The sequence below is a fragment of the Sciurus carolinensis genome, chromosome 9 (assembly GCF_902686445.1).
Source record: "Sciurus carolinensis chromosome 9, mSciCar1.2, whole genome shotgun sequence".
Lineage (NCBI taxonomy): Eukaryota > Metazoa > Chordata > Mammalia > Rodentia > Sciuridae > Sciurus > Sciurus carolinensis.
This window is the reverse complement of record NC_062221.1, coordinates 74,081,627-74,106,665: the sequence shown is the minus strand read 5'-3', so window position 1 is coordinate 74,106,665 and position 25,039 is coordinate 74,081,627. Positions and strand designations below refer to the sequence as shown.

General features: G+C 36.5%; 1 protein-coding gene across 2 annotated transcripts in view; it reads right to left on the bottom strand.

The window, feature by feature from the left end:
- Positions 1 to 402: 402 nt before the first annotated feature.
- Positions 403 to 25,039, bottom strand: part of Igsf11 (immunoglobulin superfamily member 11) — a 156,755-nt gene continuing 132,118 nt past the window's right edge. For both annotated transcript variants that reach the window (XM_047564197.1, XM_047564198.1), the window contains exons 2-7: positions 23,311 to 23,474; positions 21,604 to 21,811; positions 19,455 to 19,610; positions 5,649 to 5,771; positions 4,721 to 4,871; positions 403 to 2,677 (exon numbers count right to left, since the gene is read on the bottom strand). In XM_047564197.1, coding sequence (XP_047420153.1) covers positions 2,239 to 2,677; positions 4,721 to 4,871; positions 5,649 to 5,771; positions 19,455 to 19,610; positions 21,604 to 21,811; positions 23,311 to 23,474 — 1,241 coding nt within the window. In that variant the 3' untranslated portion in view covers positions 403 to 2,238. The remainder of the gene's footprint in view (positions 2,678 to 4,720; positions 4,872 to 5,648; positions 5,772 to 19,454; positions 19,611 to 21,603; positions 21,812 to 23,310; positions 23,475 to 25,039) is intronic.

Here is a 25,039-nt window from a genome sequence, read left to right as displayed (position 1 = left end):
AAGCTACAATCATGCCCATAACTCCATTGGGCAATTTCAGTTTAGAAATCATCAGTTATTTATCACCTGAACACCCATAGTAGGCACTGTGGAAGGTGACAAAGATTCAGTGGTAAAAGGAGCAGTATGGACCCCATCTTCATGAAATTTCAGACTTAAAAATACGAAAACAGCTCGAGTCTGAAGAGGGAATTATAAACCCAATCACATAGGTAAGAACCAGAACCAACTTAAATTTCAAACAATAAAAGAAAGGTTAAGTAGTTTTTGAAATATTGCATGTTCATTAACATGGTTATAAATGTTATTTAACAGAATGGAAAAATGCATTTAACATTAAGGGGAATGTTAAATAAAAATCACATATTTATTAGTATGATAATTAATGACAACTTATTTTATATGAATAAAATTTTATTGAATTTTAGATAATTAGAAAGAATAAAGAAATGTAAGATAAATGCTTTCTAAACAGCATCTGATAGTATCTTTTCTGTATCGTGGTATTTTCACTTTTCTTTATAAAAAGTATAGACATTCATTTATTTAAATTTTTACAAAGTCAAGAACCATCAAATGGAAAAAATAAGTAATACTAAGGTAAATTCAGCTTTGTGACAACATTAAATGGTTGCAATGGTTAGGCTCCAAGTGTAGTCCTCTTGGGAAAATCATGTATACAGCAGCTGTTCACATCCAGTCATTCAGAAGAGTGGGAAGTCAGAAGTTAAGAAGCATGGTGGGAAGAGGGGGTGAGAGCACATGAGGGAAGAAAAGATATTCTCATGAATCATGGGGTTGGTGTCATAAATGATTTGGGAAACACAACTGGGAAGAAATCACGTGTAGGTCGCTTAAAGTGTGATTAAGGCGAGATAGCCACCAATACAAGTATGGCCAGATCTTCATAGCACAAAACTGAATGGGGAGTTTGTAAACTAATCTGGTGAACTACAGGGCCAACCAAGCCAGGTGATTAATCACAAAAGGAGTCTCTTTACAATTAAGTAAAATGCATTTGGACAAAATTGCAAACCTGAGCTATCAGAGTGCAGACTCTCGCAGGAACACACTGAAGTTACCCTGTTTGTCTCAGTCTTATCTCTTTTGCAAAAAGAATTATCTTAAAACAAAGAAATCTTGCCCTTCCTATAACAACCCAACCTCTACTTGTCAAACAAGGAAGAATTATCTATCTCCAGACAAGAGGCATCAAGTGCTGCCCTCATTAAGAGTAATCTGGTGTCACAGCAAGGGAGCCCTGGTCAACCTTGATCTGGGAAGCTGCCCAGGAAGGCTGAGGTCCCATACACCTGCCTTCCTGCTTCTGAGCTGCCCAAATAACCTAGCCCTTTTGTGGCAGACCTTTCGCTGGGTTCACTAACTATAATAACTGAACAAGGTGTTAAGTCTTCCCATTGCCCAGCCCAATGCCTCTCGTTTATTTAAAAAAGAAAAAAAGTTTCCTTTAAAAAAAAATACTTTTCCAGGGAATTAATGAACAGTTATGCCATGGACCTGTAACAGATCCTAGAATAACACAGACAGACAAGAATCTGTCAATATAGCAAAATTCCAAATATGAAATTCATGGTTCAGGAAGAAATAAATAAATAAATATGGAGGAGTTTCTCAAAGAAGTCTCCTTTGTTTTCCTCCATTTCTCACTGAATTTTGTTTGTGTAAAAAGTTTTGATTCTATGACAGAAGAGCCATCCCTGTTAAGACCAATATTAACCATTTATGCCATCGAGCCCTCTACATAATGAGGGAATGAATGGGCAGAGGCAGAACACATTTGCTCGCTATTTTTTTCTAAAGACACCTATCTTTTTAAATAATTTCCTTATTTAAATTCCATCTGGCACTTTAATCTTTTGAAATTATTAAGTTAGGCATGAATTAAAGAACAAGTCCATCTGGACTGCAGTTTGGGTTTTAAGTGCTATTCTGCTCTTATATTTCTCCTTGGCTTGGCACATCTTTGAGATGCAGCTTTTTGAACAGAATTCCAGGACATCTGTGGTGGGGAAACAAGGCTTCGAGATGGAGCATTCCAGTCCACTATACACATCTTAGTGGTCAGTAACAGCACTGTCTTCCTCTTTGTGCTTTTGTCTAACATAATCATAAGGAAAGTCTATCTTTCCCAGCACTCACCCAACCTGCCCTTCCCCTTGTATGGAGGCATCCCATTTATTTTTATTTATTTTTTTTAACACAATAGCTCTTCATGTCCTATACAAGGGACCCTGCCCGACTCTGGGCTGGCACCATGACAGGAACTGCACCAATTCGCTCCAGTGTTGCTTGGCTGATGGTGTAGGAGTGTGTGTGCTGGGGCCGAGGCTTCCTGCTGACTGAACCATTGTTCCTGGACACGACCTGCGGTGATGACCCTCTGGCTGTCACTACCAGAGTCTTATGTGAACCCGGGACCAGATGGTTTCCGTTAGCATAAATGGATGGTATGTTGGCATTGCCTGAGTGGAGGGAGAAGGACTGGCGCAAGTCACTGAAGTGGTTGAATGACTCCGTGTTTCTATGAACTTTTGGATTGTCGCTCCAGTATCGACTGTTGTAGGTGTTAGAAGAGGTCAGCGTGTTATTCTCTGAGGAGGATATCTCTGTGTGAAATGCTTTGGCAGAAGAGCATTTAGGTGGAAGATCATCCTCTCTGAGAAAGAACAAAAATAAAGTTCTCATTAGAATTTACTTTACATTATTCTATCATACTACTAGGAATCTTCATTTTTATGTTAAGGCTAATATGTCTGAAACAAATTTTCTATCATAAAGCAAACATGGCAGCCATGCATGGCCTCAGCTTTGGTACCCACCCCCTGTGAAACAGTCATCAAGAAAAATCTCTCCTCCGTTTCTCAATCTCTAAAAGTAGAAAATGAACTATCAAATTTCTCAAAGAATGTCCCTTCTAATATAATACATGCATATATGTATTCATGTGTGTAAACACTACATGTGTGTGTGTGTGTGTGTGTGCGCGCGCATATACATTCTAAATAGTCCATGAAGAAATCCACTGAGTTGGTTTCCATCAAATAGCTACAAAAATAAGCTATCTATATATATGGAAAACTTCAAGAAATTATTAGTCTTGGCTTGATTTTATTACCATTTGGGGTTTGAGAAATCAAATTTCCATTTGTGGTTATGCTTATGAGAGGTTTTCCTTAGTAATCTTGTTCCTCAGTAACTTATTTCTATATACAGCCCAAACTCTTAAGAATTATAAGAGGCAAACAGATGTCAATAATTTAGATGTTATCTCATCTATTTAACATCATTTATTGAGTATATTCTGCTATATATTTCATGCAGAAATGACACCTAACTGGGGTTGATGTAGCTCAGAGTTAGAGTGCTTCTCTAACATGCCAAGGCCTGGGATCCATCCTCAGCACCACCACCAAAAAAAAAAAAATCCAGGAAGCCTATGGTCAAACAGGGGTGACAATCAATGCAAAAACATCTATAAAGTATGAAAAGTTGGTAAGAGGTCAAAAAGACACTGTATGTGAGGAGGTGATGCCTGACTAGTCTTGAATTAAATCAAGAGATTTATTTAATAGATTATAAAAGAGGAAAGTGTATGGGCCAGGAAGAGTGCAGCAGCTTGAGCAAAAACCCTGAGGCAGGGAGAATGCAAAGTAGGCTAGAACACAGAGTAAGCAGGACAGCTGTTAGAAAGAAGACCAGGGAAGCAGGTAAGGGTTGGATCCTGAAGGCTATGCAGGTCCTGCTGAGGAAACTGGACCCATTAAAGCATTTTCAACAAGGATATGGTATAATGAAAGCCGAGACTGAAACTGAAACATCACATCTCCACAAGATGCCAAAAGTCACTCTTCTTTAAAGATCATGTTGACATTGTTTTTCTTAAGGCATTCATTTTTCTTATCTGAACTGTCTGCTATGGTGTTTACAGTATGAGTGCTCCCTAAGGGTTCAGATGTTGAAATTTGATCCCCTCTGTGAGGTTATTTGAGGGTGAAAATTTAATCACTTTGGAGATGAGGTCTTCGGAACATGATTTGGATTAGATGTGGTCACAAGGGTGGAACTCCATGACTGGTTCCTGGCAGCTGTATAAGAAGATGGGGAGAGACTAGACAGACACAGACATACACACATCCCCATGTGAACTCAAGACTGCCAGCAAGGAGGCCTTCACCAGATAAGGCCTCCTTTCCCCTTTCAGAACTCTGAGTCAAAATAAAACTCTTTTGTAAGCCTCTATAACAAAATTCCTACCTCGGGTATTTTATAATAGTAATGAAAACCAAGCTAATACACCGTCATTTACACCAAGATAGTATGTAAGGAACTAGCATGCCTTTAAGGTCCTCCTTCTTGCTTTATGTTCCCATCTATTATGGCCTGATGTTAACCACACATATTAAATGAATTTTTCTGTTGTGGAAGTCACTGAACCCCACCTGCCCTGGAGATACAGAGGAGCAGAGAAACTTTTCATCTGTATCCTCCTAGTCGGGCATGTGCTGGATCTTTCTTGACCTAAAGGAAAGTGCTGACTGTTATCTTTAGGAAAAGTGATAAAACATTCAAGAAAATATCATCTAGCCACTTTAATTACCTTGGTTATCAAAGTTATAAGATTAGCAAAGAAATCTTGACTGCCAAAATGAACAGAAACACATTGGCTATTCAGGACAAATCATCTAACATACATACAAACCTTATTTCATTGGGAATTTCTTCTTCCTCCTCCTCTTTATGTTTGCTTCTCCAATAAAAGAATGCTCCTAAAATCAGTGCAATGCAAAAAATGATAATAACTGCACCAGTGCCAATGGCTCCAGCTATTAGTCCGATGCTCCTGGGCTGGGCTGCAAAATATATTTAAGGCAGATTTAAAGAAAAGAAAGAGGAAGAGAGAGAAATTATATATATATCCATGCAAAGCATAAACATATGTGATCCTGCTTAGGGCATACAAAACTGCCTAAAGTATCACATCCATATAAAGCTAAACCTCAAACAACGTCCTATATCCCCAGTGGCTAAGACTAACACATAGTAGGCTCTCAACATCTGGTGAATGAATAAACCATTAAGCAACTCACACAGCTTCAAGAGAGCAGCAGCTGGAGCAGAGCAGGAACAGACCGTGCCTATCCAATTTGCCTGAGTGATCCAAGTGAGCCTGGCTCCCCATGGGCTACCTAATGATCTCATCCCAGTCATATTACTCCCTTTGCAACTAGAATTCAAATAAAGCAGAATTCTCAACTAAAAAGGAATTTTCTTCACTGTCTATTTATAAGCAGATACCCAACAATCAGGCATATATAAAGGATTAGGAAAAAAAGAAGGTCTTGCCACAGATAAAAGATCATTGTAAATTTATATGTCTATAGCACTATGAAATAAGAATTGATTTAATTCTAATGATCCTGAGGAGAAAGACAATTTGTCATAAAAATTATCATATACTTCAAAAGTACACTGATATTTACAAAATATTTTCAATTATTATTAAAATCAAAAGAATTTTTATTTAATCTTCAGATAACCTCAAAACAAGCAGAATCCTTTGTTTTCTGGTTTAACAAAGATCTTGGAGTTTCACACCTAGAGTTGACTTCGTGATTACACATACTTACGTGAGATAACCTGGAGATCCAAAAGACAGGTGCTGGTTCCAATGGCGTTAGAAGCCACACACTGATACAAACCTGAAGACAGAGCACTGATGTTCCGGATAGTGACTGTTCCCTGGACCTGGTCTGTCACAAAAATAATAATCAAGTAAGGATTTGATAGAATGAATAAGAAAACCAAAGAAATTGGCAGAAGATTCAACTACAAAAATAGATATCCTGAACAGTTGTCAATTTTGTTTATTTGAGGGAAAGAAATTTTTGGTTCATGAATGTTAACAACTAAAACTACATGCTAAAGACCCAAAACTAACTGTCCTCAATAGCAACAATTTTAAAATTCAGTCTGCATATTAGCATGTTATATCCTAAATTCTAGGGGTCTTCCCTAAGGAAAGGGTGGCTAATGCTTGTTCTAGAGAATTTGTGATCAGTAGCACCATATTTTAATTCTGATGAAATGCAATAACATAAAGATCAAGTTAGACTCTATAATAAAATCAATTTTATAATTGATGGAGAAAATCTATACCTTGTGCTCTCTTCCAACAACTATTACAATTCTTGGATTAGCTCAAATTTTATAAAAAGCAGGTACTAAGGTGAGAATGAGGTTTTTATGGAGGAAACATCAGTAAAAGAAATGGAAGAGAAGTTGGAAACAGAAGAACCTCAGACTACAATGCAGGTTTGACCTTTGTGAAGGGGAGAAGGAAGGAAGGTAGTCTGGACAGGGACAGTCTCAGACTGCAGCACAGTTTTATGGAAGCCTCCATCAGACACATGGGGAATCCATAAGCCAAAATCACCCATTAAAAGCACCCCATGCCTTGCAGGAACAGGTCTGTATTAGTAGCATCACTCTGCCCACCAGCTAAGAGCATGCTGAGGGAAGCTTGGCCTTGATGGGAAGCAGAGGTGTACTGAGAGAGAAGTAGCTGGGGCTATCTATCACTTAATCATGTTTCCCCCATCAGGAGGTTTCAATAGTATATTTTCAAAGTCACCATTTTGGTAGCATCCAGGCATGTTTTGAAAGTTCCCATTTTTGCAATTCATTAATATCAACATAATTTGGTTACTTAGACCTATAAAATAGTAATAGTAATAGTAAATGGCTTAGTAATAGTAAATGGCTTAGTAATAAAAATATGGGCTGGGGTTGTGGTTCTGTGGTAGAGCATTTGCCCAGCATGTATGAGGCACTGGGTTCAATCCTCAGCACCACATAAAAATTAATTAATTAATTAATTAAAGGTTACAGAAAAGAATGCTTTAAAAAAATAAAATGATAAAATATTATAAAAATAATAAAATAATAAAATCAAAGTTAATGAATATGTGCCAAGCATTAGATAAACTGATAAGCTTATATATATATAGATGATCTCAATCTTTATAATGACCCTATATAGTATTTTAATCCCATTGAACAGATAAAGTAACTGATGCTTTAAATGAGTTGATGCTTTAAATGACTACACAGTTGCTCCTTAGAAATTCTAACTGGATGGCTGGCTGGCTTATCTGTAAGCTTTAGACTTCTCTGCCTTTTTCCACAGGAAGGATAATAGATCCTGTCATCTTAGTCATTCAAAACAGCTGAAAATTTAGAAATATGTAGAAAAAGCTTTCTAATGGCATAAGTTAAAAAAAAAAAAAGGAATTCTGGCATAAATTCCAAGTGTGCCTGGAGCAACATTTGGAGCTAACGTCACTGGGTTAACTTATTTTTTAGGTGAAACTAAGACTCAGTTATCTAGGTTCTGAAGCAGCCTTCATCTTTATCTAGATCAAAGGCAGACAGAAAGGAGGGGTCAGCAAAAGCAAATCTGATCACAGCATGCATGTCTTTATCAGTTCCTTCATTTAGTACTTACATGTGTGCTGAGCACCTTCCTTTGTGTGGGGTAATTTCTCAGGATAGTGATGCAATGGTGAAAAGGACAAAGTGAGACAAGAAGGCAAGCAATTACAATCAATGGGTGAAGTGCCAGCCAGGGCTGGGGAACACAGGTGCTAGGAGAACACAGGAGGGACTCTTAGAAGAGCCTGGGAAATCAACAGAACCTGAGGGAGGAGAAAAGCACTGGCCCAGATGGACCCAAGCATGAGCAAATCACCGAAAGATCCCCGTACCTCAGTGTTGCAGGGTGACCCTGCTTTAGTCAGCTGTAGGGCATTGTGATCAAAATACCTGACAACAACAACTCAGAGGAGGAAAAGTTTATGTAGAGCCCAAGGTTTCAGAAGTTTCAGCTCATAGACAGCTAACTCCATTGCTTTGGGCCCAAGGTGAAGCAAAGCATCATGGGGGAAGGACATGGCAGAGAAAAGCTGCTCCCCTGGGGCAGTAAGGACACATAGAAAAAGGGAGCAGGGAAGGGCTTCAGGGACGATGTGCCCTTCCATGGCATGCCCCCAGTGACCCACCTCCTCCAGCCATACCCCACAGACCTACAGTTATATTCCAGGATATCCATCCGCATCCATTTGACCTCTGAATATTCTTGCAATAAGAGGAGCTTATATCCAAACCAAAACACCTTTCAACATAATGAAATGGAATGTGTGTTAAGGAATGATTCTGAATTATCAAACACACACTTTAATTAGCATCAATATACAGTATATGAAAAGGAGAGAGTCTATTTTTAAAAATTTAATGGGAGCATTTACAAAGGTTGAACCCATTTATGACATCTTACATATCCAAGACAGGATATTTGATAATTTGGGACATTTGGGTTGTATTTCACACCACGAAGTATATATACTTAGTGGTTAATTGGTTTGCCCTTGTATATTATTTCCTTTTCCTTAAAAATAAAAACAAAAATTTCTGAGGGTTTTTGGTGCTGGGAGGGGGCACGGGAAGTGAGGTTCAGTGAATTTGCTCACATATTTGGGCCAGACCAGGATCAGAGGGTTTTTTCTTCCTCTGCATTCTATTGATTTCCCAAGCCTTCATTAGATGTCTCGTCTATGTGCTCCCCTAGTACCTCATATTCTTTAGCCCTGGCAGGCCTTAATCCATTTATTTTAATTGTTTGCCTTCAGGTCTTGTTAAGGTGAGGACTGGGTTTGTCTCACCAATCATCACATCACCACACTAAGAAATTATCCAGCACAAAGAAAGGTGCTCAATAAATAAAGATGTCTCAATCAGAAAAGAAAAAAGCACTACCTTCTTTTGGTATCTACCATGTACCACATACTTTGTACTGAGCTTTAAATGTCCCATTTAATCTTCATAACAAGCTTAGGTTCTATATTCTCTACTTTTCAAAGATGACAAATTCCAGAGTAGCTATGCAACTTGTCCAAGACTGAATAGTACACAGGTAGAGGCAGTCTCTAAAATCAGATCTGTCCAAGTCCAAAGCTCATTATCACCATATATACACTTGGATTTCTAGAAAGACATTTACAACTGCATCATTCTATAAGGTACAGCTACAGGATATTTCCTAAGCATGTGATGCTCCAACGCTGTTAGTATTATAAACCAAGCCATCTGCCTATCTCCCCCTCCCACACACGTCCTATGTCATCATGCAAGAAAACCATAATCTGGGCAACCAACCCCACAATTCCACATACTCTTTTTTTTTCTTCTTTTTTTCCCCTTAAGTCCTCAAATTCTAGAAATTTGATAAGCTCACACCAAACCAGTAATTTTGTTGGCATTTCCAGAGACAATTTGGGAAATTTTAAACAGCTGCTCCAACCAGCATTCTGGCATGTAGCAACAGCTAAACTCTAGTTTATTGCTTTAAAAAGTTATTTTTTAAAGGTGAAGTCATTATTCTTTCCTTTGTCACTATTCTTCCCTTTGTCTCCACAGATGCAGACAACATGAACATGATGCTAGAAAAGTGCTATTAAATAAGGGTGAGATACCATGGTCAACTCATAATGTTATCAGGGAATGAGACATACACTTTGAAGAGAAGATTAACCAGCAACAGAACACGGCTGTTTATGTATACCAGGCAAAGCAGAGACAGGAGGACTCTACAGTAAATACCAGACTGTCTGTAGCAAACAGCCCTTCCTGAAACTAGCAAGGCTAATTCCTCAATCTGTCACTTCTCTGGGTCTGCTCTGGTACAGAAGTAATTTGCTGAAATCAAGTTACTTCTTTGATGCTCTTTTTTATTCAAAATGGGGAAAGTTCGATTGAGTTTGGAAACCTCAAAGGCTATCAGGCCCTACTGTTTTAGTTCATAGTAGCATTTATCTTATACAAGCAATGCACCTAATCCAGAACACCCTTCAGAATGAGAAAGAAACAAATGTAAGTGTACATTTCCAGTTCTATCATTTTTCATATGATTTATGCATTTTAAAAAGCAAATGCCCACAATAAATGGTGAATTATTTTTATATAAAAATCTCAGAAACATTCTGTTATAAAAGACACAATAATAAATACATGGCTCATTATTATTTGAACATATTATGACAAAATTATATATTTTAATTATATGTAAAACTGATCTCAACTTGAAAGAAATTTAATGATAAAAATATGTAAAAAAAAAAAAAAAAGTTGAAGTTCAGGTATTGCAATACCCCCTGCTTCATTTTTCCTGTGAAGGATTGCTTTAGCAATTCTGGGTTTCTTATTCTTCCAGATGAATTTCATAATTGCTTGCTCTATTTCTGCAAGGTACGTCATTGGAATTTTAATTGGAATTGCATTGAATCTGTATAGCACTTTTGGTAGTATGGCCATTTTGACAATATTAATTCTGCCTATCCAGGAACATGGGAGATCTTTCCATCTTCTAAGGTGTTCTTTAATTTCTTTCTTTAGTGTTCTGTAGTTCTCATTGTAGAGGTCTTTCACCTCTTTTGTGAGATTGATTCCCAAGTATTTTATTTTTTTCGAGGCTATTGTGAATGGAGTAGTTTTCCTAACTTCTCTTTCTGAAGATTCATCACTTATGTATAGAAATGCATTGGATTTATGAGCATTGATCTTGTATCCTCCTACTTTACTGAATTCACTTATGAGTTCTAAGAGTTTTCTGGTGGAATTTCCTGGTTCCTCTAAGTATATAATCATATCATCAGCAAATAGGGATAGTTTGAGTTCTTCTTTTCCAATTCGTATCCCTTTAATTTCTTTGGTCTGTCTAATTGCTCTGGCTAGAGTTTCAAGGACGATATTGAATAGGAGTGGTGAGAGAGGGCATCCCTGCCTTGTTCCAGATTTTAGGGGGAATGCTTTCAGTTTTTCACCATTAAGAATAATATTAGCCATGGGCTTAGCATAGATGGCCTTTACAATGTTAAGGAACGTTCCCACTATCCCTATTTTTTCTAGTGTTTTGAGCATGAAGGGGTGCTGTATTTTATCAAATGCTTTTTCTGCATCTATTGAAATAATCATGTGATTCTTGACTTTAAGTCTGTTGATATGGTGAATTACATTTATTGATTTCCTGATGTTGAACCAACCTTGCATCCCTGGGATGAAACCCACTTGATCATGATGCACTATCTTTTTAATACATTTTTGTATGCGATTTGCTAAAATTTTGTTGAGAATTTTTGCGTCGATGTTCATTAAGGAAATTGGTCTGAAATTTTCTTTCCTCGATGCGTCTCTGTCGGGTTTAGGTATCAGGGTGATATTGGCTTCGTAGAATGAGTTTGGGAGGGTTCCCTCCTCTTCTATTTCATGGAATACTTTGAAAAGTATTGGAATGAGCTCTTCTTTAAAGGTTTTGTAGAACTCGGCTGAGAAACCATCAGGTCCTGGACTTTTCTTTGTTGGTAGGCTTTTGATGACTTCTTCTATTTCATTACTTGAAATTGGTCTATTTAAATTGTGCATGTCCTCCTCGTTTAGTTTAGGCAATTCATAGGTCTCTAGAAACTTGTCAAAGCAATAGTAACAAAAACGGCATGGTATTGGTACCAAAATAGACAGGTAGATCAATGGTACAGAATAGAGGACACGGACACAAACCCAAACAAATATAATTTCCTCATACTAGACAAAGGGGCCAAAAATATGCAATGGAGAAAAGATAGCCTCTTCAATAAATGGTGCTGGGAAAATTGGAAATCCATATGCAACAAAATGAAAATAAACCCATATCTCTCACCGTGCACAAAACTAAACTCAAAATGGATTAAGGACCTCGGAATCAGACCAGAGACCCTGCATCTTATAGAAGAAAATGTAGGTCCAGATCTTCAACATGTCGGCTTAGGACCAGACTTTCTCAACAGAACTCCCATAGCACAAGAAATAAAAGTAAGAATCAACAACTGGGATAGATTCAAACTAAAAAGCTTTCTCTCAGCAAAGGAAACTATCAGCAATGTGAAGAAAGAGCCTACAGAGTGGGAGAAAATCTTTGCCAATCATACTTCCGATAGAGCACTAATCTCCAGAATCTATAAAGAACTCAAAAAACTCAACACCAAGACTACAAATAATCCAATCGACAAATGGTCTAAGGAAATGAACAGACACTTCACAGAAGAAGACCTACAAACAATCAACAAACATATGGAAAAATGTTCAACATCTCTAGTAATAAAAGAAATGCAAATCAAAACCACCCTAAGATTCCATCTCACCCCAATCAGAATGGCGATTATCAAGAACACAAGCAACAACAGGTGTTGGCGAGGATGTGGGGAAAAAGGTACACTCATACATTGCTGGTGGGGCTGCAAATTAGTGCAACCACTCTGGAAGGCAGTATGGAGATTCCTTAAAAAACTTGGAATGGAACTACCATTTGACCCAGCTATCCCACTCCTTGGCCTATACCCAAAGGACTTAAAATCAGCATACTACAGAGATACAGCCACATCAATGTTCATTGCTGCTCAATTCACCATAGCCAGATTGTGGAACCAACCTAGATGCCCTTCAGTTGATGAATGGATAAAGAAACTGTGGCATATATATACAATGGAATATTACTCAGCCATAAAGAACGATAAAATTATGGCATTTGCAAGCAAATGGACAAAATTGGAGAATATCATGCTAAGTGAGATAAGCCAATCTCAAAAAACCAAAGGAAGAATGATCTCGCTGATAAGTGGATGATGATACATAATGGGGCGTGGGAGGGGTTAGTTTTAGGGTTAGAGTGAGGGTTAGGGAGGGGGGCAAGAATGGGGGAAGGAAGGACTGTATAGAGGGAAAAGAGGGATGGGAGGGGTGGGGGGAAGGGGAAAAAAATAACAGAATGAATCAACCAACATCACCCTATGTAAACGTATGATTACACAAATGGTATGCCTTTACTCTATGTACAAACAGAGAAAGAACATGTATCCCATTTGTTCACAATAAAAAATAAAATTAAAAAAAAAAAAAAAAAAGGAAACAGTAACACAAAATAAATGTCAAATAAAATCTATTAAAAAACTTAAAAGATAATATAAATATTTAATATTTAAATTCCATCACTCTGAAAGAGAAGTTTAAAATAATATATGGCATTAAGCATACTAATCAAGGCCTAATCCTTGTTTGTTCTCTAAACTTGGAAATTCTTATTTCATTTTTGTGTTGATGCTGGTTGAATTAAGATGGAACTCAGAAAAGGGATATGGAAGAACCTGCCCACATTAGGAGAAGGTTCAAGAGCACATTTCTTACGGATGTTAGGACACATGCTGCTTCACAATAGCTCAGTTTCTTTATTTAACAATGAAAATATTTTCCTTGACTTTGATTTTTGCCATTGGAAAGTGATATTGTTTTTGCCAATTCAGATTTAAATCCATTTCTGATTTCATGTCAGTATATTCTTCAGCAGCATTCCCATCCTATCTTTGCATTTCTGCTATTAAAATATTCACAAAGAATTGAAGCCTATAGCAAACACTGAAATACTAGAAACCACTAACGAACTTTCCTGAGCAGTATTTGAATAACATACTGTTTTTATACACTGGTATCAACAATATTATGTAGAATCACACATCAAAGTTACCCAGGTTAGGCCTGTTTTGTTTGCAAAACCTATTATTTCTTTGAATACCACTCATAGCATTTGTATAAAATATACCATGTGTATTGTAAATTAATACTTATTTGCAAGAATGATTCACCACCACTCATGGAAACTGAGAGTAGAGTAGTTACTACCAGAAGCTGAAGGGAAGCAGATAATCAAGATATTTTTCAAAGTACACAAAATTTCACTTAGAAGGAATAAGCTAAAGATAACTATTATACCTCATGATGATTACAGTTAATATGCTTGGAAATTGCTATGAGTAGATTTTAAGTGTTGTCATCACAAAAAGTTGTATGTGAGGTAATGCATATATTAAAGTAGCTTAATTTAATCATTCTGCAATATATGACTGTATCAAAGATCACATGGTGTACTAAAACGTATACAAATTTTACTTGTCATTTAAAAATCAAACATATATAAATAAAAAAAGGAGAATAACTTGCCAGCTGCAGCAGACAAGGTCATGAGCACACATTTATAACACAGCAACAGCTATAAGCTAGACTAGTTGATGAAATCTCCACTGCTTCTTTCCCATATGTTTCTGTCCAGGTTTCCAGAAGTGCTGACTTAGCTCTTGATTTTAGCTTAACATCAGTGGATTCTTGTCAAACAGTATGCCCCATGTTGACTGTTAAATGTTCATTCTCAAAATGGCACTAAGTGATCAAGAAATGTTACCATTGTCATTTCAATTTCCACCTAGAGGTCCCAGGAGACCATTCACTCACTCATTACCTCCCTCAAGCAAACCTGCACAAATTCCTTCTGTAAGTTGATACCATTAGTGTTCATTCAGACCGCCAGGCAGAAATCTGAATTAACTCTCTTTCCTGAGTTCCAACATTTAACTACATCTCATACATAGGCAATCTTCAATCTCTCTTGAATCCTAACACCTCTCTTTTCCATGTCCATCACTGGAGACTTAGTTCAGGCCCTCTTCACTTCCTGATAGAGCTATTATCAAAACTTCCCATTTATGACCTGGCTGCCAATTCTTCACTCTGATTTCTGATACTGCTTCTTAAATGCACACAATCTTTTTTTGCTTTATGTCAATAAACATCTACAGAATCAAAGGTAATACCCCAAAGTTCTTGCATGTTAAATAAAGACTTCCATAATCTGAACTTGATCTTGCCATGCTCTTCCCTGCCCAAACTTCCATGGATTTTTTTTTTTTTTTTTTTTTTTTTGGTACTGGGGATTGAACTCAGGGGCACTCTACCACTGAGCCATATCCCCAGCAGCCCCATTTTGTATTTTATTTAGAGACAGGGTCTCACTGAGTTGCTCAGTGCCTTGCTTTTGCTGAGGCTGGCTTTGAACTCCGGATCCTCCTGCCTTAGCCTCCCAAGTCACTGGGATTACTGGCATTCACCACCACGCCCAGCTTCATATACTTTTATATCAGCTTGATAGATCTTCTTAGTGAAAAATGACAGACTTTTATAACTGCAAGATTTTTGCATGCATCATTTTATTTAGAATACCCCTTTTACTTGGTAAAATTTCCATTCATTTCAAATCCTTTCCTGCTCAAGAATTGCCCTATAAAGTTCTTCCTCATCTCTTCAAGGAGACTATCTCCTTTAAACTTCATGAATTTTTATAGCATTAAGCATGTTGTACTATTATAATCTCTTTATATCTGTCTTCTCCATTAGACAATGAGCTCCAGGATGAAGATAAATCTCTTCATATTTTTATTTCTCTACCTCTCCAATACTCTACCCTGAAATACTTGCACAGAATAAGGACTGAGTGTGTGTGTTTTGTGGGCACACATAAGTTTAGATAATGAAATAATGTATTAATGAAGTAATATTGTTATGATCATCACTGGCATTTAAAGAAAAAGAACCAAATTAGTGAGGTAAATCTGTAAAAAGTCTACATTATTTTGAGATTGTATGTTATTTTGAGATCTAGTTTATAGGCATGGGCATGAAAAGGTGAACTTAAAATAAAAATCTAACTCATTTAGTGTGTGCTATTATGATAGCTAAAATTATTCAAAGTAATTCTGATACTTAATCCAGAGTTTGAATATGAAAGACAAAGGTTTTCTTTCTTGGCATTCAAATTCACATTCATACCTAAAGTACCAAAGAATATTCAAGTTGTAAAGAGGATACTATGAAATTTAACAGATACCATATCCAAAAACAAAGAGGTACGGAAGGTTCACTCTATAGGTATTTCTCAGCTTAGATACAAACAACCATTGTCAAACGCTCATTTATAATTCCAAACTTCAGCCACTACTCCACAGAAATGTTTTAAGTATTAATCATGGAATCTTAATGCCACTGCAGAGGATCTTGAGGATGATACTGTTAACCCCTTTGTCTTATTTTTCCCCTTTCTCCTTGTTTTCCACATTTTTGTAACTGGTACTTTCTAGTGTATAGTTGATGGAATATGTTGTTACATATTCACACATGCACGCAATATAACAATACAATTTGGCCAGCATCACTCCCCAGTATGTTCCCCCTCCCTCCCTGTCTTCCAGCCCTTAGTCCCTTTTTGCTACTGATCTCCCCTTGATTTTTAGGAAGTCCATCCCCACCTTTCTTTTCCTTTTTCCCTCTCTAGCTTCCACTTATAAGAGAAAACATCTGATCCTTCACTTTCTGAGTCTGAACTAATTTGCTTAACATGATGGTGTCCATTCCTCAGAAAACTTGGAATGGAACCACCATTTGATCTAGTTATCCCACTCCTTGGTTTATGCCCAAAGGACTTAAAATCAGCATACTACAGTGATGCAGGACATCAACGTTTATAGGAACTCAATTCACAATAGTTAAACTATGGAACAAACCTAGGTGTTCATCTACTTATGAATGGATAAAGAAAACATGGTATACATACACAATGGAATATTACTCAGCCTTTAAAAAGAATGAAATTGTGGCATTTGCCAGTCAATGAATGGAGCTGGGGAATATCATGCTAAGCAAAATAAGCCAATCCCAAGGAACCAAAAGCTGAATGTTTTCTCTGATATGCATATGCTAATTCACAATAAAGCAGGGGGGACTAGGGAAGAATAAAGGTACTCTGAATTAGAGGGGAGTGAAGGGAGGGGAGGAGGTTTAGGAAAGACAATGGAATGAATCAGCATTATTACTCTATATGCACATATGATTTCTCGACTGGTGTAACTACATCATGTACAAACAGAAGAATTAAAAGTTATACTCCATTTATGCATGATATGTCAAAATGTATCCTACTGTCATGTGTAACTAATTAGAACAAATTTTTAAAATGGGCAAAAAAACCCACACACACATAATGGTCTTTAGCTCCATCCATTTTCCTGCAAATGGCATAATTTCATTTTTATTTATGGTTGAATAAAACTCTATTGTGTATATATACCACATTTTCTTTATCCATTCATCCATTGAGGGACACATAAGCTGGTTTCATGGTTGGCTATTGTGAATTGTGCTGCTATAAACATGGGTATGCATCTATCACTGTAGTAAGATGACTTTAATTTTCAGGATTAAGAAGTGGTATAGCTGGGTCATATTGTGGCTCCATGCCTAGTCTTTTGAGGAGCCTCCATACTGATTTCCATGCCAGTTGTACTAATTTGTATTCCCACCAAAGTGTAAAAGTGTTCCTTTTTTTCCACATCCTCTCCAGCATGTGTTATTATTTGTATTCTTGATGACTGCCATTCTGACTGGTGTGAGATGAAATCTCAGTGTACCTTTGATTTGCATTTCCCTAATTACTAATGATGCTGAACATTTTTTCATGTATTTGTTGGCAATTTGTATTTCTTCTTTTAAGAAATATCTGTTTAATTCATTTGCCCGTTTATTAATTTGGTTATTTAATTCTTTGGTGTAAAGTTTTTTGAGCTCTTTATATATTCTAGAAATTAATCCTCTCTCAGAAGTGTAGCTAACAAAGATTTTTCTCCCATTCTGTGGGTTCTCTCTTTACATTCCTAATTATTTCCTTTGCTGTGCAGAAGTTTTTTAATTTGATGTCACCCCATTTATTAACTCTTGGCATTATTTCTGGAGCTTAAGGGCTACTATTAAGAAAGCTCCTGCCTGTGCCTAAAAGCTAGAATGTTGACCCTACATTTTCTTCTAGGAGTTGCATAGTTTCTGGTCTAATTCCAAGGTCTTTGATCTATGTTGAGTTGATTTTTGTGCAGGGTAAGAGATAAAGAGATACTTTCATCCTTCTACATAAGGATCACCAGTTGTCTCAGCACCATTTGTTTAAAAGGCTGTCTTTTCTCCAGTGTATGTTTTTGGCACCTTTGTCAAAAACAAAGGATCAGATGACTATATCTGTGTGGGTTTGAATCTGTATAACCCCTTTATTTTACAGAAAAAAGTACCACAGGATCAAAGAGGTAAACTGTTACAGAAATAACTACTGGAAAATCTGGAATTTGAAGATAGTTTTTAGCATTTCAAGACAAGAGCTATTTTAAGTTTGCCACTTACAATGGTGAGAATAACAAGTCAGTCCACCAAAAGTGCTAAATTATTTATCCCACAGTACATCTGAAACATTCAGCAATGAACAATCAATTGAAGTAGTTATTATCAAGGTAACTCAAAAGTTATTATGTTGAAAAGAAGTTTTTTAAAAGAATGAATTCAGGACTAGGTGAACTGAAAGATGATGGTAAGGTCCATCATTATAGTGCTGTGATTCTTGCAAGCACTTCAGAGGCTGATGGCACTGCTTCTTTAATATGTCTAACTCCACCAAAGAGCTTAGGAGGTTCCTTTTCTATGGCAGGCAAGGACCATCAGTAGGATTCAAAGTTGGCACAATTAAGGTGGTATGGGGCCTCTCCATTAATGGCCAAGTCTTTATATTTAAGTTAAGATTCATGCCAGGCCCAGTGGCACACACCGATAATCCCAGTGACTCAGGAGGCTAAGGCAGGAGGATTCCAAGTTGAAATTCAGCCTCAGCAACTTAGTGAGGCCCTAAGCAACTCAGCAAGACCCTGTCTCTAATAAAATATAAAAAAGGCCTATGGACGTGGCTCAGTGGTTGAGCACCCCTGGGTTTAATCTCTAGTATGAAAAAAAAGATTCATAAATTATCCATGGGAAAGCTACAAGGAACATTTTAGGTATTAGAGATGATGTAAAACTTGAAGCTACTAAATTTTACTATCTTGAAATAGATTTTACATATAATATTCCCTTGTTTTATTTCATAAAATTTCTTTAATTTTGCAAGCATATTTCTTTTAAATTCATATTTAAAGAGCTGAATTTACATGTAGAAAACCATTTATAACACCATTTATAACACTCATGTCTCCTCCACCTGCACTTGTCTGGTGTAATCAATTCCTGAATCTCTTTAGCTATGAGACCTTTCCTTGTTCTCTTTCCTATCTTCCTCCTTCCTCTTTTCAGACTAGAAACTTTCTCATGAGTGACTATACAGATGTTTCTCACACTAAAATAGACAGCTGTGCTTCAAATATGAAGTGAGTTCTCAGATACAAATGTCAAGGATAGTCTTAAAGCTAATTCAAAGCAGCTACCATTCAGTTACTTTAAATCTTTACTCTTATGAATAGAATTTACATGCATTTTTACTGCTAAATGAACAAAGAGAAAAGATAGGAAATGTTTTATTCACTTTAAGGTCTAAACAGAAAATGATCCAGAAAGCTTTTTCAGCAGTTTCAAATAGAGTTATTTCTCAAAATCTATTAAAATTACTTAATGAACCTCAGAATTTCCTATAACTAATAAAATGGTTAAAGTAGCTCTGTACCTACCCTGAGTGGCTGTTGGAGGTAGCTTGAGTGTATTGTCTAATTTCTCCCAAAGGTAAGTTGGCCGAGGAATGCCTTCCTCTGAGCTACAGAGTAGGATGACATCACTGCCAATGTCCTGGGATCCTTGGATTTGGCAGTGTGGGGCAGAAGGAGGAACTACAATAAGAAGAATAAATGATATTAAGTACATATTTACTGTGAACCAAACAATAACAGAGACAACATAAGCATTCAGTACACTGGAACCTCAGGTAACACTGTTTTGGGAACATACACTAGGAGACAACCTCCTGCAAGAAGACAGAGAACAGTCATGCATTAAGTCATGGGGCTTGGGCATCGATGGCAGAACCTGTAACTTCCGTTTGGCAGGGGGCAAATATGCAAAAAGGGCTATGATGTTTGATTATGTTTTCAAGGTACATATGGTCTTGGTCTCACCCTGTTTTCTTTAAAGAGAATTTTTAAGATCCTCATTTCAACATACCTTTAAAAACAGTTGAAAGGGCACTGTTAATAGAGAGTTTCAAGAAATAGAACACTCACCCTGCGAGCTTCTGTGGCTAAGACCACGTTAGTAAAGTTCTTTTGTTATTTCCCAAACAAAACCCAAACAGATGAATTTTACACCAAATTCTGCTCTGGTGGGAAAAATTGGAGTAAGGATCCAAGTGACAGGAAGTTGATGGTAATGCAGTGGATGTTTTATGATCATTAAGACACAAAAGAACATAAAGGACAAGGAACAAAAAATTAACAAAAAAGAATACTTAAGTAAAAATTAAGTAGTAAAAATATAAACTAAGCCCATGGCTTAAAGTCACATATTGGGGAATGTAGACACCAGTGTTTAAGTTCCAGTACTGGTATACTTATAATGCTATTAACTTTTCAATAAATGGCTCATCCTTTCAAAAATGAATGAATACATGAATGGAAAATTAGCACAGAGTATGTAGAGGAATAAGGAAAGACAGAGGAATCAGCTGCAAGAGTGACTGGGGGAAAAATGAAAAGGGTATAGGTAGGAAGAGTCAAGTGCTATGGCAGGGTAAACCAATATCCTCAGTTCGCTCCCTTTAACATTGTCACTGGAATTCTCTGATGGAAAACCCAAAATAATTCCTCGGATATAACATCAACTATAAAATAAACACTTTTTTCCTTCCTTTAATAAATTAAGTAAGTGGATAATGTAGGAGGCCAGTTACACAACTTAAGGTATAAGCATCAGAATATTTAATTTCATTGGTACTCTGTACCCAGTACTCAGAGTATTTAAAAGTATATATTATTTTGAATATAATACAGTGAATTTAATGAATAAGAATCTTCAATCTGGTCTTCAGTTTTTAATTCTATTTGAAGACTGGGAGAAACAGGCACTAGGGTTATAGCATATTTTCATCCAAAGAGGAACAATGGGAAGAATCCGCAACACTGGCATCCTGACTTGACTGCCCAATGGAAGGCCAAGTGGGGGTGGAGTTAACAGGGACTGTGGAGGTAGGTTCTGAAACCTGAGAGGGAGGAGAATTAAGAGAACTGGTTTCCTCTGAGTACTTCCTCCATCTCCCCAAATGAACTTAATTTCAGCCACTTTGACCACAAGAACACATTTAGAAGTCAGTGTTTTATTTTAGAAACAGGAATACTGAGAAATTGAACATGTAAATGGAAGTGGTATTAAAATTATGCCAGGACAATAGGTACAAGCTAAAAATTGTCATAGACCTACTACATATTATATATACAGGAAGTTATAGTATTGTTCTCACATACACTGAAACTTCTCCTTCAGACTCACAATAAATAATTCATCATCTAATGTGCTCTCAGCAGAGGGTTCTCTCCTATCTAGAAGCTTAAGAAAAGAGTGGGACCACTTCAGATGTTATCTTATACCACCATTATCTACCTTCACAAAGTGCCATTAAAGAAGTTTTAGAGACCACCAGAAATGAAGAGGGGAGTAGAAAACCTATATGTAAGAAACATGGAGCAGTACAGAAGAGAGGGACCTTAAGGAAGGAAGGCAGAAAAGGAACATAAGCAAACCCAGAGTGTAGAAGAAAGGGCAGAAGTAAACATGCCTGACAGTGGATTCAAAAATAAAATGCAAGGTACCTGGAAGTTTTCTGTCACTCACCTAACACTGTGAGGCCAGTGACCCCAATGTTCCTGCCCCCTCTGTCTGGAAGGTTGTTGACCAAACACTGGTAGGTGCCTGTATCTGAGAGCTGAGTGTTATTAATGAAGATGGAGACATTGGTGGCTGGCATGGTGCCTATAAATCCTACCCTACCATGGAACCGGGTAGCACCATCAAACATCTGTCCACCCTGATACAGAATGACCTGCAAAAGAAAGAAAAATAAATAAAATGGCCACTCCATGCCCTCCTAAACACATAACAATAACTGGTAGACAAAACTATTTGTTCCTGCGCCAACTACTGGAGAATTTTTATTTCTAAAGTCACCAACGTTTTCTTACTACAACTGTTCATAGTTATCTTGGAGTTCTAAATTCTCACAGACCAAATTAGAATACATTTTTTTTAAATTACCTGACCCATTAGAACACAGAAATATCTTTAATGCTACCCTAATATCAACCCATAAATATTGATACCAGTTCAAAAAGTTAATTTCAAAACAAAGAGTTTAAAAAAACACTAGCACTGCCATTCTTATGCTTACTAGGACACAAAATGAAAGGCCATAGTTGGAGATGGAATATAAATAAATACTATAAAAGGGAAGACTTAAAAGTCCATGATGCTGTTCTTATGTCAATTTCTATAGCCACTCCCCCCTTCTGTATTTCAGATGGTCTCTGAAACTTCTTTAATGGCAATTTCTATGATCAAATCTAAACACTCATGGAAGAGGAATCAGAATGTTATACAGAAAGCTCTATTTAGACTCTACCTGTAAATTTTGGGGGAACTGTAGTCAAGTTCTTTACTTGACTCCTAAAATGATGAAGTTGAACACATGATCTTGAAGGTTTAGTCTAACTACAAAAATTCCCTGGTTTGAAGAAATAAAAGCTTTTACTGAATTTCATAATATAAAATTTATCTTATCAAATATTTTAGGCAGTAATAAACTTACTGAAGCAGGAAAGATTCATAAAAGATGTTATCATTATAAATAAATGTGTGCCCATTTATCACAATTCACAATTTTTCTGAGCATTACTTTATGCAGAGGGTATCATAAATTATGAGCCTTTTTTCTATAAAGTGATATAGCTTATTTGGGAGTAGCTTCCTTTTTCATATATATTCTTTTGTGTGGCACAGTCTAATTTATATGAGACTCTGAGCTGGCTAGTATGCCTACTTATACTTAAATGCTTATGAAATCAACAAAGAAAAAATCAAGTACTAATACATAATATTACTTCCTTACTGTTATCACTATCTTTTAAAAGTATGCTCTCAATCACTTGTGTTAATGTCAGTCCCTTCCTGCCGAACTAGATTTTGCTTTTTCTATCTTGGTACTTTCCTGTCACCAATGTTTTTCTACAAACAATTCTGAGTTCCTGCATAAAAGGTTCAGATAATCTTCTTAACATATGATGATGATGATGATGATGATGATAATGATGATGATGGTGGTCATGGTGGTGGTGGTGGTGGAGGTAACAACAATGGTCTTTTAAAAAGAGACTTGTCTTTTCTGATAGTTGACTAATACTGTAGAGTGTTAGGACCTAAAACATAATAGGCACGCTGTAAATGCCACCTAATTTTAGAGATCAAATTATACTCAGGATGCTTCTCTACCCACCTCTTCTGAAAAGATTAATATTTTAGATGCAGCACAGGATGGACCAGAAGTACCTGTTCAGGTTGGTTAGCATTGGAGAGAGGAATGACCATCCAAATGACATTGAGGTTAATGAGGGCAGCGCTGGTAGAGAAAGTGCAGGGTAGGACTGCTGTCTGACCCCGGGCCACCTGGATACTCCCAGGGCTCTCTGACACTTCCAGGGATACCACGACACCTACAGAAGAAGGAATAGAGACGTTATACACTCAATTTCCTAACAGTTCAAACCCCTTCAGAAAGGTCTGCATCTTTTACATTAGTACATTGCTATTATGTGAACACACCGTCATACCAATCTTACTAAACTACCAAAGAAAAATCAGAGTCAAAATAATAAAAAAAAGATTCATCCCTTCCTTTACCTCTCATAAAGTACAATTGAAAAACATAAGAAATCACTTTTATAAGATATTATTCAGTGCATATAAGACATCCAATTGTCAAATACAACATGGGAGAATTTCATTTATTAGAGTTTGAGTAGAAACTATAAATGGGATGAAAGATGAGAAGTAAACTGAAAAATTTTGAAGTGTCTTTATAACCGCACAACACAGTAAATGCTTATATATAAGTCTAACAAAATATGTGCAGCATCTATATGCTGCAAACTATATAAAAAATACTGATGTAAGAAATCAGAAAGAATAAATATAAAGATATACTACTTTCATGAATTGGAAGATTCAATGTTGCTAAGAGGCCAGTTCTCTCCAAACTGATCTACTGATTAAGAGAAACTCCAATCAAAATCCCACTAGGCTGTTGGCAGATATCAACAAACAAATTTTAAAATATACTGAAAGGCAAAAAACTTGATCAGCCAAAAGAACAATGAAAAAGAACAACAAAGATGGTGAATTCACACTATCTGATTTCAAAACATGTTATACAACTATAGTAATCAAGACAGCATAATACTAACATAAGAATGGATATACAGGGCTGGAGCTATAGCTCACTGGCAGAGCACTTGCTGAGCATGTGTGAGGCACTGGGTTCAATCCCCAGCACCACATAAAAATAAATAAGTAAAATAAAGGTATGTGTGTCCATTTACAACTAAAACTATTTTTTAAAAAGAACAGATATACAGATAAATGGAATAGGATTGAGAGTACTGAAATGAACCATTATATTAGATAAATATTTTTTCAAACAAAGGAATAAGACAATTAAATGGAGGAAAGAATAGTTGTTTTTTTTTTTTTCCAACAAATGGAGCTATGGAAATTTGAAAATAATACGTAAAGGAGAGAGTGAAACTTTGGACTCATATCTTGCAGAATAATAAAAATCAATGTAAAATGTTCATAGACCTAAATGAAAGAACTAATCTATAAAACTTCTACAAATAAACACAGAAGAAAATCTTAGTTACCCTGAATTAATCATAGATCTTAGATATATCACCAACACCATGATCATAAAACAAATTAATAAAGGAGACCTCATTAAAACTTAAAAACTTGATGTGCTTCAAAAGACAAGAAAAAATTTAAAAGTCAGGACTGGGAGAACATATTATAAACAATATACCAACTTCTTTCCAGAATATACAAAGAACATAACAATTCAGTTAAAAAACAACCTAATTTTAAAGGGATACACATATTAAAACCCCAATAAGTTACACAACACATCCACTAGAATGGCTACAACCAAGACATAGCAAGAGCTGCTAAGGATGTAGAGAAACTAGTACCCAGTGCATTGCTGGTGATAATGCAAGGTATAGTC